The sequence below is a fragment of the Symsagittifera roscoffensis genome, chromosome 1, assembly GCF_963678635.1.
Source record: "Symsagittifera roscoffensis chromosome 1, txSymRosc1.1, whole genome shotgun sequence".
NCBI classification, from domain to species: domain Eukaryota; kingdom Metazoa; phylum Xenacoelomorpha; order Acoela; family Convolutidae; genus Symsagittifera; species Symsagittifera roscoffensis.
The window spans coordinates 81,669,596-81,686,714 of record NC_087062.1 but is presented as its reverse complement, the minus strand read 5'-3'; the positions used below and the strand labels follow the sequence as shown (position 1 = coordinate 81,686,714).

General features: G+C 33.9%; 1 protein-coding gene across 1 annotated transcript in view; it reads left to right on the top strand.

Moving 5' to 3' along the window:
- LOC134850952 (uncharacterized) overlaps positions 1–17,119 on the top strand; it is a 33,003-nt gene that overhangs the window by 6,066 nt on the left and 9,818 nt on the right. The window contains exons 7-18 of the mRNA XM_063866786.1: positions 615–873; positions 1,177–1,340; positions 1,732–1,845; positions 4,047–4,220; positions 4,518–4,584; positions 4,670–4,735; positions 7,148–7,500; positions 7,801–8,056; positions 8,189–8,538; positions 8,928–9,183; positions 9,261–9,613; positions 9,877–10,132. Coding sequence (XP_063722856.1) covers positions 615–873; positions 1,177–1,340; positions 1,732–1,845; positions 4,047–4,220; positions 4,518–4,584; positions 4,670–4,735; positions 7,148–7,500; positions 7,801–8,056; positions 8,189–8,538; positions 8,928–9,183; positions 9,261–9,613; positions 9,877–10,132 — 2,668 coding nt within the window. The remainder of the gene's footprint in view (positions 1–614; positions 874–1,176; positions 1,341–1,731; positions 1,846–4,046; positions 4,221–4,517; positions 4,585–4,669; positions 4,736–7,147; positions 7,501–7,800; positions 8,057–8,188; positions 8,539–8,927; positions 9,184–9,260; positions 9,614–9,876; positions 10,133–17,119) is intronic.

Below are 17,119 nucleotides of genomic sequence, written 5' to 3'. Positions count from 1 at the left end.
TTTTAAGATTTCCCAGCGGAATGAAAACTCTACCTATTGATCCACTTTTCTCAAGTTGGGTTCCTGTTATCAAAAAAGCGCCAGTCATAAATTGTTCTAGAAGTTCAAAGAGCTTAAAGGGCATCAATTTTTTTCTTTGAAATTCGAAAATTGAGATTTTCCAAGAAAGTCAGTGTTTTTTATGTTGCGTTCATTACCCTTTTCCAATCTTCGATTGGCTATGTTTTCCGTTTTTCTGTGTTATTGTTTACTGGGCTAAAAATTTTTCGACTTACACCTCATTGGTTTATTGGTCTCATATTGTGCTTTTAGATGAGCAAAACACGTTTCTTATGCGTGTGAGTCTTTTGAGCTACTAATTTTTTCGTATTTTAAATTTTTTTAAGTTTTGTTTGACTCAAAAGTTGTTTGATCAAAATTGTTGGCTCTTGCACCAAAGTTTGTTGGCTTCAAAAGTTTTAGTAGATCTAGCTTTTCTCGACATTTCAAAACTTTTTTGACATAGCGGCTTTCGTCGCAAATTCTGTTTGCTAGTTTGTCATGCTATGTTTGTGTTGTTTTGCACGTTGTTTTGCATTCCTGCTTCGACTGTGTAAATAGTGATTCAATTTTAGATTTCGAGTGACTTGGGCGAATGGGACCAATGGGAGGCGGTCAAGGCCGAGGTTGCCAAGCTGGGATTCGTATCCGTCGCGGAGCTCTCGACTGAGCAGACGGAAGCAAATGTCCTCGGTGAAGCCGAAGTTGAGCCGGAGGAGGGCGAGGTTAAAGAGGATGAGATTGCCGCCGTGGAGGAAGTCGCGATTACGGGGATGACTGAAGATTCGGTTCCCCCGTCGGAACTCAATGAAACCGCCTTTGTCTGTCTAATATGTGAGTGATAATCACACATTATTTGCCATTAAAATTCATCTTAGCCTAAAAAAATAGCCTCAGTGCTTGCAGCAAGCGCGCCAAGGAAAAGTTTTGAATAGAATAGCTTGATAACGACGAAAATACTAATAGATAGCAAATTATTGAATTAAATCTCAGTCAATCAATCAAATCATTTTCATGAAACATTGATCACCCAAATCGTCCGCATAATTTTTGATTATTATCGGTTTTCAAAAAAATTTTATATGATCGAGATTATGAGATGAAAAAAGATGCTAATAACTAGTGTTATTAAAACAGGTTCGAGCACAGCAGACAGTTCGGCTGTTGTGAGTTTTCTGGAGGACAGTCACGACTTCAAGAAACTCAAAGTGAGCGATGTGTTGTCGGCCGAAGCCCAGACCGAGTCCCCCCTCGGAGCAGCCCTGAAGACCACTATGCTGCAAACACAAGATATTCCCCATGTTAGTGTCATTAATTACATTATCCTTACATAATCAGAAAAGTCTCGTTATAAATCGAACTAGTGCTAAGATTTTACTAAACAAAGCGAAAGGTTTTAAACCAGTTGTGATTACAAATTTAGTGTTTTTTCTCATGAATTTTATTTTCTTTGACATGAATTTTGTTTTTTGACACGAACTTTAAATGCCTCTATCCTGTTTTATTCCTCCGGTGATTTTCAAAACTTCCACAAAACTCAATCAGCGTTTGAGGGTTTTTCATGTTTTTCATTACTAATTTGAGAAGTAATTCCATTGTAGCAAAACCACAAAATCTCCATTTTTGATATCCAAAAACGAAGAGAAGTGGGTGATTTTTTTCTAGTTAAAAGGTGACCCTTTTTTGTTGCAGGACATGGCGCTGGCAGCTATACTGGGAGCAGTTCTGAAGCACTCGGGATCCGAGAAGATCCTCCTCGAGGGATTCCCAAGGTCCACCGACCAGCTGGAGAAGTTCGAAAAAGTGGTCAGTTGTTATCATAGTTAGATGAGCGCCGAAAATAGCGTTTTGTTCCCAAAAAAATAGCCACTGCGCAAAAATTTTTGACAATTGTCGACTATCTGGGCTTTCAGAAGAGCGCCGAAATCTTTACTGTCGGTTATTTTAGTTTTTGCTAATCAACCGAAAAGTACGTTCAAATTCGAGTCAGTTTATGAGCAAATTTTATCAAAATGAGCCTCTTAAACAGCTCAACAAAATTTTAGAAGGATATAATGTCGAAAAATCTGTTCAATAGATTATAAATTTGTACCCCATTTATAGCCAACAAAAAGTATTTAAACTAATTGGAATTCCAATTCTTTGCTTCAAACGTTTTTAAACTTTTTGCGCCAAATTGTGAACATTTTAGTTTTCTAGAAGTTTGTTGAGCTGAATAAGAGGCTCATTTTGATAAGATCTGATGAACCAGTTTTTGATCTAAATTTTTGGTTACCGTAAACGAAATTGCCGCAAAATAATTTTGGCGAATTTCTAAGCTATTTCTTATTTTCTTCGCTAACTGTCTAATTTCAATCCAATTTGAGAAAAACGAATTCAAAATTTCCAATTTTGTTCATTTTGTCTGGATAGTTTTAATCAAACCTGTATTCAAAGAGCACTAAATCGCCTTTACCAGTTCATCAGCTCTTGTAAAGCAGGAATTGTTTGTCCACTAACTATTTAATTACAATTTTGTTACAACGAATTTCGTTCATGTTGAAATAAAACAGATTTTGTGAAAGTTTATAGGATTGAGTTTTTTGTTCCTACTTTAGTAACGAAAGTAACGTATTATTTGAGCTCGGGGTGGTTTTTTCTTCAGACAATTTTCGACTTTTTAACTAGCCGTTTTTGACGGACCTTTTTATAAAATAACTAAAAAATATTGTTGTCCTGAGCTTAAATTTGAAAAACTATTTTGCCTGTAATCATTTTTTGTAAAATTATGGAGGTTTAAAGATTGCCCTTTTGCCCAATTGGGTACAATTAACGCGCGATATATTTCGCGCTATTAACGCGTGAGCGGAGATTCAATCTATCTTGAAACTTGTTCCAAGGAAGGAAGTTTGTTTGCCATAAATGATTTGTTAATAGGAGCGAAATCTATCACTTTGTACTTTATATGGCGTATGGGGGATGGTTTTTGCAAAAATCTTTAATTAAAAAAGTTTAATTTTTTTTACATTTAATTTTTATGTTACTTTATTTTTTTTACATTTAATTTTTCATGTTATTACTGTTCCATAGACCTTAAAAGGCAGTCGGAACATTCAGGGCATCGCCCTGATACGAGCAGTCTTGTTTCTCTTTCTATTTTAATAATTTTGCGCAACTCACACGCTTTCTTTTCACCAAAACAGAATCAATGATAAAAACATTTTTTTTCTGTGAGCCTGTATAGTCCGTTATCTCTCTTTGCCTTACCCGGCTCCCTAGAGTCTTGACAAAGTTCAAGCTCAAGGGATTGTTGACCCGTTTTTCGGCTTTGTCTTTTTTCTTCAAAATGACATTGCCAATTCTGAGCATGAGCGGAGGTGGTTGCCTGGTAAAAGTAGGAAAACCGATATGGAAATTAAAATCGTCCAAATTTTGACATTTTGAAAAGTACGCATTACTTTTTGCATATTTACAACATAACCTCAAACATGTCTTTAATCAAAATTCCTCAGGCTTATAAAAAACAACTCATTAACGAAAATAGCACGCGTTGTTTTTTTCGTCAAAAACTTGATTTCTTGAGACACAATAGCCATACGAGTAATAAATTAACATAATTGGGGAGTTTTGACCTGCTAGTTACTAAATAACATGTTTATGATAATCATATTAACAGTTTTATGATTTTGAGGCAAAATCATATAAATAGTCTGAGGCGGATCTAGAATTTTCTCGGTCGACCACCAAATAGATTTTCCGAGATCTCCCAAAGCACTATGAAGACCGTGTTTTGGCCAATTTTTTTGCAGCGCAGGCAAGTTTTTGAAAAGAAAAAAGGCACAAAAAACGTTTTTTTTGGCACTTTTGAATCCGCCACTGTACTTTATCACAGAAAGAGACAAGAAGTTGCATCGTATGAGAGAATTGTATAAAACCCTTTTATATGGACACTGCTGGCAATTTTGTGCCAAATCTTTACTCTTTGATCGACAGGTTTGATTGATTGACATTTTTTGATTGATTGACAGGTTGGGCCTCTGAGTTTTGCAGTGTTTTTGGAAGAAGAGTCCGAAGATATGAAGGAAGTGTTCAAGGCCACTTCTCAGTTGTCCGAAGAAGAAATCGAGGCTGAAATTGCCAGCTTCAAAGAGAACGTGGCCCCCGTTCTGGAACATCTGGAGTCCAGAGGACTCCTTTGCAAGGTAACCCAGCAACAAACAAACCCAGTTTTATCCAAAAAAAACTTTTCCGATAGATTCTCGTCGACCGCTTGCAATACTTTTCTTCGCTGGAAAATTGTACAGAAAAATTTCGTGGAATCCAAAATCTTTAAGAAAAAAGAAAATAAACTCACATATTGAATCAAATTTGCGTTGACCTGAAGGATTCGAATCCATTTTTTATTAAGAGTCATGAAAGTAGCGATTACTCTTATATAGGTCTTGGTGATTTTTTGTTTTTCTTTCATGAAAAAGTCTTATAACATACAATTGTTTCAGATACCAGTCAAAGATTTCAGTACAGAAAATGAGTCACTCACTTCGTGTCTTGCAGACTTGAAGCTAAGTAAGCTGATAACTTTTTCGTTTTTTTTTTCAACAAATTTGCCAACATTTTGGTTGTCATCATTTATCTGGCTGCATGTTTTCAGACAAATTGGAGAAAGCTTCAATCCACGAGCTTCAAAATGAATTGACTATGACATCGGCTGCTGCAGGTAAATCAAATACTTTTCCATCATTCGGCCTGTGAAATACGGCGCCAGCATATACTCGACATGAAGCGCGTGTCAAAAAAGCATTTTTTGAGTTTTTAATCAAAAATTTTCCAAAAGTGTTCAAAAATGGCAATTTTGGTCCGGTTTTTTCTTCAAAAATTGCCTAAAAACTCGAAAAAACTTTTTACATGGAAAATCCGCATCCCCGCAGAAGTCTTAGACTTGCGCTTGTTTTTCACAGGTTGAAATATCATTTTAGAACTACTCTTGCGACAGTAAGTGTCCTGTAATCGGGAACTAGACTTGTTTTCCTCATAAGCAATTTTTCTTACAAATCGGTAAAAACTCGAAAGTTGCTTTATTAGTTAACCTTAGCAACTCAGAGACTCCTTCCCACTTGACCTATTGGTAACAATGTTGCCTTTGTACCTTATGTTCTGGGGTTCGATTCCTGCCTGACCTTGTTTTTTCATTATGTATGAAATTGAAAAACTTTATCCGGGAAAAACTGAATTGTTGGCTTTCGTGTATCTGCTCATGTTTTGTCCGCTATGTGGCCACATTGAGGAACTTGTTTGTTTGTTTATGTTTTATGAGTTTAGTTACTGTTGTTTCTTTTTGGAGACAAAAATGATTGATTTTTTCTGAAAGTTTCAGGTAGTTTGTGTTGCAAGATTTCAAACTTTTCTAATTGATCAAAAATTTTTTAAAATCATTTTCTTCTGATTTTTTTTGCTCTTGGCTAAATAAGCGTTTACCTACTTGTTGTCGGCTTAGTGGCCCCTTTTCAATAGCTAAAAGTTTTTGATTACTGGGGGTTTAGTTTATCGACTATTTTTCTAAAATCACTTTCATTTTTTTTCAACTATTTTTAATCTTGCGATAAGCAAGGTTATAACAATCGAGTGGTACTAAACTTTTTGTTTCCCGTAAGCAACTTTGCCAACAGAATAACTGAAATTTGAGGTCATCTCCAAATGATTTCTACCCAATTTTTCTGCACAACTATTTCAATCAACTTATACGTCTAAAAGCTGTAATTTAACAGCTGGATTCAGACGTAAGTCGAGTTTTTTGTCGGCTTTATTTTCTTCGACCCAATTTTTGTCGGCTTACTTGCCGGATAATTATTTCTCTAATTTTTGGTTAGATTTTTGAAATACTTTTTTGTCTTCATTTTCATTAGGGTAAACATAGTTCATGGTTTTCTGGTTTTTATAGGCGCCAAAATGTTCTGTTAGAAATAAAACTTTTTTTAAATTTTCTGCAGGATTTTTCTTGCAATGTATAGTCTCTGATTTTTTTTCTAAAAGTGCAAGAAATTAGTTAGTTTAAATTTTATTTAACTAAATGTATATTAGGCTTGAGCAATTTTATTTAAAATTGGTTGAAGTTCATAGCTTAACGTATTGTTTTAATATGTCGATAAAAAATGATAAATTTCCAGATTTTTTTTTGCAAGAATGGCTCGACTGTTTTGTCTGCAAAGGAATGTGACGGCAAATTCTGCCCGAGATCCAGGAGTGTGGTTCATTCTGGCTGAAATTTTTGAAAATTCTTTGTTGGCGGTTTTATCTCTTCTATTGTCGGCGGTTTTTTTAATGTTATTTTTGTTGTGATCTATCTTTTCTTACCGTTTCCGATTAGTTTTCATTCTTCATAATTTTCGATGTAATTGGGTTATTTTTATACTTTTTTAGAAATTTTTCGGCAAGTTCTTATGTGTGGCAAGTGTTTGTAATTTTTGCAGTCATGTTTTTGAATATTCGTTTTTCTTTTTTTTCTTTTCGTTTTTTTTTCTTTCTGTTCTTTTAGTATAACAATTAGCGGATATGGCCCTTCACCCCCGATGACTCTTGTTGGGTAGGCAAATTGTTTGGTTGCAAGATTTATTGAACAGTTTTTGAGTACATTTGGAATTTTTTTGTATCTCAATTTTTTTGATTGAAATGTTTTCTGATTGTTTCCATCTATTCGATATCAGAAAGAAATGGATAAGCCCAGAATGGATATATGGAGTTTTATTGTGTATCGCAAAGGGTGCGAAGCTCAGCTTTGCCTCTGTGTCGGTTTTTCTATTTCCGTCTCATTTCCTCTTTGCTAGCTTGCAATGCTACGCATGCGTATTGTCGCAAGTGATACGAAGATCTGCTTCCCCTCTGTGTAAAATTATTATAACTTTAATGTTGTAACCTAAGGAAAGTGGGAGAGGCACCATATTAAAAGACATATATTTTTTTGGAAAAATTCATTCGAATTTGTTAACTTATTTCTTGACGTCAAGAGCGTTTCCCACAATTTCAGATAAGCTTGTCATTTGTCTCTCAAGGTTTTGTCTCTGACATTGCTTTGGCTTCAAAAACTGAATATCAACTTTGAACAAAGTTTATACTTATTTTGCTGTGTTTTCAGCCAAAATCCCCGAGAGTGCAGACATGAAATCAGTGTTTGAGAAGCTTCCGATTGTATTTGTGACCGGAGGACCTGGAAGTGGAAAAGGCACTCAGTGCGACAAAATCGTGAAGGAGTTTCAGTTCACCCATTTATCTTCCGGTGACCTTTTGAGGGCTAAAGTCGCCTCTGGATCGCCAGATGGACAGGAGTTAGATGAGATGATGAAAGCTGGTAAATTGGTACCTCTGGAAAAGGTACTAGAATTGATCACAGAAGGTATGACAGAGGCAGTGGCACAGGGATCTTGTAATGGATTTCTAATCGATGGGTATCCGAGAGAAATCGAACAGGGTACAAAGTTCGAAGAAGTGGTGAGTGGGCTCAAAAAACATCTTTTTGCGCTATTTAAAAAAATGTACCAAATGTTGTGGTACTTAAAAATAAAACAGTTTTATCGCCATTAGTAATTGTAAAAGGTTTTTTCATAATTTTGTCGCATGGGGAGCTAGAGTGAGCCAAACTTGATTGGAGTTTGAACAAAACTTCAAAAACTACGCTTCTGGAGCATGTTTAAGCTCACAATCCCATTCGATAAAATTATGCTACAGCTTTTTGCTGTGGTTCTTTTTTAAATCTAGACATTTTAATTGTTGGTAGTTTATTGTTTTTAGATCAAACCATGTTCCTTGGTCATTGATTTCGATGTTCCGGATGAAGTGATGGTACAGCGCTTGATCAAGAGAGGCGAAACTAGCGGACGACAAGACGACAACGAGGAAACCATCAGAGCCAGACTGCAAACATACAGAGAAGCAACTGTTCCCGTGGCCGAGTACTACGAAAAGCAGAACAAGCTCGTAAAAATTGATGCAAATCGAGACGTCGATGCTGTTTTCACTGATGTAGCTTCTGCATTCAGCACGAGGCGTAAGATTTGCAAAACTGTATTCCTAAACACATTTTTTGATGGCAAAACTGCAATTGCTTGAAAACTTTTTCTCTGTCCATTTGGATAACACTCAATCCGTTGTAACATTAAACTTTTTTGTTTTTGTTTAGTTCACATGACCAAAAAATCAATTAAGGATCAATTAGAAAAGCTGCCAATCGTATTTGTCACTGGTGGACCAGGCAGCGGAAAAGGAACTCAGTGTGACAAAATCGTGGAAAAATTTCAGTTTACACATCTATCATCCGGCGATCTTTTGAGAGCCAAAGTTGCATCGGGTTCACCTGATGGTCAAGAGTTAGATGATATGATGAAAGCTGGCAAATTGGTACCATTAGAAAAAGTTTTAGATCTGATTACAGAAGGAATGACAAATGCAGTCGCACAGGGTACTTGTAACGGGTTTTTGATCGACGGATATCCTAGAGAGATTGAACAAGGCACCAAGTTTGAAGAAAAGGTACTTAAATGTTGAACTTGTATAAAATGCATGATAATTGGGCGTCTGAAAGAAAACCCGGCTCGTTTTATTTTTCCTCCACCTGCCAATTTCTACAAATGAAATGATTGTTCACATTATCCGATAATTTAAATGGGCAGCCGAACTAATTAAGCCATGATAGGCTGTTTTGTTTATCGTAATTAAGTTTGTTAAACTACTGGTTACACAATAAGAAAAGAGTTATACGAGTTGGAGGAGCCAAAAGCCTTTATACGATGTTTTTTGAAGCGGAAAAATTTCGGTTTTAATTTTTGCTCAAATCTCCGCTTTTTCAAATATGTAAACTGATTCTTTAGAATGAGGTGAATTCTGTTTTTTTTTGCACAAAGAATTTATTTTTGTTTCAGATCAAACCGTGCTCCCTGGTCATTGACTTTGATGTTCCTGATGAAGTGATGGTACAACGCTTAATCAAGAGAGGCGAAACTAGTGGAAGGCAAGATGACAATGAGGAAACCATCAGAGCGAGACTTCAAACATACAGAGAAGCGACAGTGCCAGTGGCCGAATATTATGAAAAGCAGAACAAGCTTGTCAAAGTTGATGCCAACAGAGATGTCGAGCAGGTTTTTGAAGACGTTACTACAGCTTTCAAAGATAAATGTTAGTCCGTATTTCAATTTTTTTGCTTGCCTCATTAGCTCCAATTGATCAAATTGAATATGAATTCGATGTTTTAGTATCACTCGGCCACGCTTCGACTAGTGGCGACAAACTCGCAGCTCTCCCAATAATTTTTGTCACTGGTGGACCCGGAAGTGGTAAAGGAACTCAGTGCGACAAAATTGTGAGCCAGTTCAATTTTACTCACCTTTCTTCTGGTGACTTGCTAAGAGCAAAAGTAGCATCTGGCTCCCCTGATGGACAAGAGCTGGATGGGATTATGAAAGCGGGTCAGTTAGTGCCCCTGGAGAAAGTCCTCGATTTGATAACTGAAGCTATGAAAACCGCTGTGGAACAGGGGCCCTGTCAAGGATTCCTCATTGACGGATACCCGAGGGAGATTGAACAGGGTACAAAATTCGAAGAAAAGGTCAACAAAGTTTGATTTGTTAAGGATATCTTAGGAGCGAATTTATGAGTATGTCTACAAAGATATACGAGTTTGCTTGTTTTTTGATAATGAGTTCAAGCAAGAGCTCTATTTTTTGAAAGAAAAAAATGAAAACTTCGAAACCAAAATTTTTCATATAACAAACTGAATAATCCTTTCATTTGATTTCATGTATCTTTCTTTTTTGGATAATTTAGCAAATAATGTAAATTTTTGATGTCTTTACGGAGTTTTTTTTTCAGATCAAACCGTGTTCCCTAGTCATTGACTTCGACGTGCCTGATGAAGTAATGGTGGAGCGCCTGATTAAAAGAGGAGAGACAAGTGGAAGACAAGACGACAATGAAGAAACGATCAGAGCCAGACTGCAAACATACAGGGAAGCCACTGTTCCCGTGGCCGAATACTACGAAAAACAGAACAAGCTTGTCAAAATAGACGCTAACAGATCAGTTGACGAAGTGTTCGAAGATGTCGTTAAAGCGTTTGCCACTATTGGTGAGATATTTTCGCATTTCGTCTAACAAGTTTTTCAAGAAATTACGGCCAGCAAAATTCCTGATATGTTAAAAGTCTGCTCACAAATTAACTATATGAGCAAAATTTCTTGTTTTTTTCCTAGAAAATTTTAACATTTTGTCGACAAAGTTCTATTATTTTAAGGCCAAATTCTTCCAAAACTTTTTAAATGCCAACAACAACATCCGATACCTTAGAGGGCAGTAAAAGCATTCAAAACTTTGTCCAGATCCGAGCAATTTTTTTTTGGCTTCAGCTGCCAGCAATTAGCATGCAATCTAGATCTCGAAAAAAATCGTGGTAATTCAGCAGTATCCATTTTCAAAGTTAAAAATATAAAATATTTGCAGCAATCTGCTATATTTGAGAAAAGCCAGAATAACTTGTACAGATTGCCGCTGAGATACGATTGAAACAGATTGAAATACGAATCAGGCGCAGACTTTTTAAGCAACAAGTTGGAAGCCTAAGTACACATTTTTCCACCAGTAACGTAAAATTAAAAAATAAGGATTGGTCATGACAAGTTTTATTGAAATTTTTAAACTTAGTTACAGCAAGTTGCATTTATTCGTGGACGTGTCTGATAATTTTATCCTTAAATAAGCTAGTATATTGCCTCGGTCCAATGTGTCATCACCAATATGGAAAATTGAGGAATAAGTAACAAAATCCATTTGGCAGCTAGATTCAGTTGGGTGGTATCATTGTGCCTTAATACAAATCCTTTTTGAGGATTTTTGATAATATTTTGTGCTAAAAGTATGCAAATTTTTCCGTTTAATTTTTCTAAAAAAATCACACGGTCGATTTTTACCCAATTGCTAACTAACCTACAGCAAGTGGATAAAGCCGTATCTTTTGTTGTTCCAACCACTGAAAGATAGCACAAATAATCATCGGAAAAATCGATTGATATACTCTACTAAAGCGGCTTCCAGTCGTGATTCGAGCAACCTTAGACATTTTTAAAATTAATTTTGAGAATAACCGGTTTAAAATTTTGAATTTCAGTCTATTTTTGAGCTAATTGAGCAGATTGTTAATAGAGGGATCAACTTTTATTTTTAACAATTTTTTCGCTATGGAAAATTTTATCTATTTTTTTTTAAAAAAAATCATGTTCTACTTTGGTCAAAACCGACACAAAAAAAATGAAACAGATTTCTCTATTAAATTTTTTCACATGTGAACTGATATTAAGTGTTTTTTTTAACTGTAAACTATTGTCTTCCTCGATAGAAAAAGCAGTATCAAATTAAACGTGGTAGTTTTTCAGGAATTGGAGATCGAAGAATCATCAGCATTTATTTTAGGAAATCAGGAATAAATTTTTCGATAACAATGCTCTTCGTACTTTCTGGGTGATGTGTATTATTTTTTTTTGTTGGAAAAAGTTTTTGAATTTTAAATATTATTACGGAGAACTCAAAAGGGTCTATGCCGACCACATTTTTTCAGTGTTTTTTACTTTTTGTCGTTCATAAACAATTAGTGTTATTGATAATGTGATTACGTCTCAAATGGAATAGTTCGCCAATGGCTTAAGAATGAAAATTTTTCAAACGGCATAAATTTAATGCAACAGTTGCATAAAAAATCGAGAACACTTTTTTCGTCAACACTGTGAGAAAATTAGTCAAGTTGTCAATTCAAATGTTGATTAAACATTTTAACTCGACAAAATTGTAGAATTTTTTTTATCAAAAGCAAAAAACATACGTTTGCGGTTAGTGATAAGCTTCTTGTTGTCAATTTTTCCGACAAGTTGACGCTGAACATTTGTTTGGAAGCAGTTAATTCCAAATCTTGTTCACATGTTTTCGTTCCTGAAAAAATATTAGAATTAGAAATTGATCACGCTTGAATTACAATGAAAACTTGCAATATATGCCATTTGGGAAAAGTTTCATTTTTATGCCATTTGGGAATCATGCCATTTGGAAAGTTACTGATAATGTTAGTGGTTTTGCAATTAATAACAAAAACTGAACCAGAAATCTAGCAAATTCAAATTCAGAAAAAAATGCTATTTAAAGGAATCTCATTAAGGTGATTTTATATCATTTTTTTGGAGTTAAAATTGCTTTTTTGTGCTTTTTTTCAGAAAAAAACCAAGTTTTCAGTTGTTTTTTTTTGAAAATTTTTTGTTTGAATGTTCAATTTTTATCTCTAGAAATAGTGCAGGTTTTAACGCAAACTTACGTTCAACTCCACATATAAAACGAGGTTGCGTTTGGTAATCTGAAACAAAATAACTACTTTGGAACTTAAAAAATTTTGTAAATCAAGGCGAGCAATCTTCGATTAGACTGGATTTTTTGAGTGTTTGCGAACAAAAACGTAAATTTTTATAGGTGGCGAAACTTTTTTTAAAATTTAGTTGTTAATTTTGTTGTTTTTTGTTTGTGCTTACGTTCATTTGTGTTTTGATTGTTTGACGCTTTGCTTTGTAATTCATCTAACAAATGGAACGCGCATTGAAGTTTCATGGATGACAACCATATATATTATTTTTTTAAGATTAATTTTGTATAGTTTATCATAATTTTTTATAATTGATTAAAAATGGAGAGCGTAATCTTACTAATTTTCAGAGCAATATAATCTGTTTTTTCTTCATTATAACAAATTATTTTCAACAAAATTCCGTTTTTTTTGCATAACAAAAATCCTTTTCATTCGATTATGTTTGATTGAAATCAATATGCTTGTCTCTTGTTTGATTGCTTACTTCACCTGTTCAACATTTTTTTTTATAATTTTAAGTTCGTTGATTTTCTATCTTACTTCAATTCATTGAGGTTATTTCTTCGAGATGTAGAAATTTCTCCATTAACCATCAACGTTGGACGCCTAAGTGTCTCAAAAAAGTCTTTAGTTTTTATAATTTCATACAAATTTTTGCTAAAATCAAGAATTTATGATTTCATTTTCTCAGATTATGTATAAATTTGAAGTAGCAAAATTGTTAATGTTGCAGGAATGAATCAATTTTTGTGGGTTTTTTTATATAAAAAAGAAGTGGTTTTATGGCTTAATAAAAAAGTATCAGCGGAATGAAAAAAAAAATTTCAACTCGGTTGGTTTATTTGGCTCAACAACAGAGTTAAAAAACTCTGAAATTTGAAAAAATTCGGAACTAAAATTTGTTGCTTGGCTTTTTTTCCAAATATTTATTCAATTTTTAAAGGAACTCAATATGTGAATTCTTTTTGAGTTTTGAATATACTGCGTTTTGCAAATGTAATTTTGCGTATACCCGCTTTATTTTTTTGTGTATGTTCGCAAACAATTTCAGGAGTGTAAAAGGAATAAAATATTCTCTTATTTTAATTTTTTTTTTCGTGGGATGAGTTTTAGGATAAAATTTCACGCCTGACAACCTTAATACACTAAAAAATGTTGTTTTGTTTTTCGTCTCATTCACAACTATTTATGGCTAGTTTTGACCCAATGCATAGTGGAACTTCAACCACGTTTTTTTTTCGTAAATTTGACATATAGCGAGAATATCAGGAGGACTACAAATTAATTTACAAAGCCGCCCACGGAAAAGCATGGGAGAGGCTTCCAAAAGGAAAGAGGAAATTCTCTTTGAATTTCATCCTATAAACCATCAATTGCAGTTACCATTAATATTTGCTCCAATACTGAAGGCACGTTTTCCGTACACTGAAATTCATCTTTGGTTTGACGACAATTTAATCTTCATTGTATTAATGCCATGTGGTACCGATAGACCATTCACAGCTTCTGCACAAATAACCGCAAAAGCATAGTCTGTTACATTTTCACGTAACAAAAGACTGTCACTTGCCTTAGAAACACGCATGCTCGTTTAGTTTATATCTCATAAATCTAATTTACATAATCTAATTTAAATCTAGTTTTTTGTTATCTCCGAGAGTTAATTTATATCTTTGATATCTCAGAAATTGCACTTTCAATAATTAAAAGAATTCGATCTCCAGTTTTGGCCAAAAGATACCATTTCAGTTGAAATCAGAGCGATAGCTGTTTAGCAACAAAATTTACGATAGTTCTTTGCAAATTGCCAACAGTGGTCAAGTAAGTCGTCAGTTTATCAAACATTTATTTTCAGATTAATGATCAATTTCAATTATAAGATTACTCGTATCAGTGTTTTGTGGTTGAAAAATTAATCCAACTCTCTCGCTAAAGAAAACTATATATTCATTTTTTTTTCAAACGCTGGGTGGTTTTGTTTCTTAATCTGCCCCCTTTACATTGCAATTTTTCTGAATTTTATTGCATGCTATTGTGATACTGAGTGTTTCAAGTTTTATTTGCAGCTTGACTTTATATATCGATAAATTTTTCAATTTTTTTTTTAATTGTTTATCGTTTTTTTTTAAATAAGTGGGGAGAAAGTTAAAAAAAATAAGTAATGGCTTCAATTGACAACATTTATTTTTCGCATTTCCATAATAAAAAATAAATAATTCTGAATCAATAATTTTTTGAGTCGCTTTATTTCCCTGAAAATAAATTACTAACTTTCAAAAAAGTGGTACTAATTGAAAAACCATACCAAATATCAGTGGGTGAGAAGTTTTGAAATTATGGCCCGTTTTTTTTCGTTTTTTTTTCCCTGTTTTCAAAAAATATCTGCTCAAACTGAAATAAAGGGTTCAATCGATATTTTTTAAAAGGCTAATCTTTCTTGCATTAACAGCCCTAGTTTTTATGAAAAAAAGTTGTGGCATCAGAAAATGTCCAAACTTGAAATGTTTTTATTTGTAAAGTTTATAAAACCGACTTTTTTTTATAACTTTTCCGACAACTAGCTCGCCAAATCTGAGTTTAAGGGCTCACTTGAAAGAAGAGGTGATATGAATGTTATGAATCCTCCCTGCATAAGCAACTATGCACTAGTTTTCGAGGGAAAAGTTATGGTCCTAGAGAAAAAGTCCACTTTTTACATAGTTTAAATTTTTGGAAAGTTTTGACTTTAGCAAGCGGTCCAGCTAAATCTAAGTTTCAGGGATTAACAGAAAAACTTGATTAACGTTATAGAAGTTTTAGTATTTAGAAAATTTAGAAATTACGCGTCAGTACTTGTTAAAATTCATCAAACAAGTACCTCTAGATTTAGGTTGGACACTAGTTTTAATTGTGTTTTTATTCCTGCTCAATTTTGGAAGTCAGCGATTTGATTTTTACATTTTTTGTTTATGCTCAAAATTGTGCTTTGTTGGTTAAATTTTTGAAATTTTCAAATCAAATCCACAAATGGAAAGCTTATTAGGCTCTCCAGTAGAAAAATCAAAAGTTTCTAAGAATGATTTTGACATTTGGCTTCTAATTTAACTTTGCTTGCCAATCTTCCCTGGGGAATAAATTATCTATCAATACAGTTTTCTACAGGATAGTTTTTTTATTAAGAAGTTTCAATTATAAGAGTCTTGAAATCAAGTGCTTTAATTTGATCCACTTTTTACGAGAAAAGCCGCAAACTGAAAAACGCTTCAATTGAAATTCATTTTCTGCATTTTTTGAAATTGGAATTACAAAAAATACAAACACTCGAAGCCTATTTTTCTAAAACAAAAATTCTATCAAAACTCGAATTTATTATTTTTTGTTTTAACGAGAACAGTAAAATTTTTTGGTATCATTTAAAAATTTACACGCAAAATCACGTGTTTTGATTAAAACTTAGAAATGCATTTTTTTGTTTTATCAAATTTTTTCACGAAAATTATTCATGCAAACAGTGTTAGGTAGGAGTTTAAAATGATCTAAATTAAAAATAACTTATATTCATTTTCGTTTTGAACAAAATTAACCACCGAGAAATTGTACCTCCAGAAATAAGAACAGATGAAAGGAAAATTTAAGTCGAAAAACGTAATTTTTGGAATAAAATATCAATTTTCCACAATATTATGTCTGATTCTAAGCAAAATATGGGTAGCTTTGGCGTAAACGCGTTGGAAAACCGGTAGTGAGAATAACTATGATTTTTGGGGTATCTGTAAAAAATTAAGAGCCATCTGTTTTATGAGATTGACTTCCAATTAAGCTAGCTATTGGCCACCAGAGGCAAAGTCAATTCGAATGCAACGAGACCTATGAAAGGGAAAAGGGAAGGAGAACATTTTTCCTAGATTTTCATCCTATAAACTATAAATTAAATACAGCATTCACGTTTGTTATATTTTTAGCAGGTTGATACATTCCTTCTGATTGCTTGACGTTGCAATCTTCATTCTTTTTTGCAATGCAATAGTGCAACGACAATGGTGCTAGGTAAATAAGACGACAGGCCATTAATACGACCAGACATTACGACGACAAATAAGAGCAATTACATGTAAAATGAGCAATTCAAATTCAAACAGTTAAATGTCTCAGAAGATACAATCGTCTTGAAGGCCCATCAAAAATGATTGTCGTTTTAAGGGCTGTCGTCTTATTTGCCAGTCACCGCCGATAATATTCGAGCTCTTCGTTTGAGTAATCGCAAAAACATATATTTAAAAAAACTATATTAACTATATGTTAGTTTTCGCACAGGTTGTTATCTATCTTCGAAACAAGATTGCGTATTTAAAGAGCATTCAGTTTATCCTAGAAATCTGACTCTACTTGTCGCCGTTAGTTAAGTGAATCTGATCTGCAGTTTGCCTCAAGATACCATTTGAAATCAGAGACACCATTCGAAGATACCACTTTCAAAAGGATTAAGTAAATTCACCAGTTTCTACAAGTCTTTTTACAAGTCTACAGTGTCCCATGAAGTAACGTACTCTTACCAGGGTGACCCTCTGAACGCTTCAATCGACCCTTTTTTTGTATGCAATGCTTATGGCCAAAAAGTGAATGCTAACTCTTATAAAGCAAAATGAGCAAAAGAACGATATTCAATTTTATAAGATATTTTTCACTATATGGGTGATTCCGTTCACACGTTATTCAGTATATGGGATATATTCCATT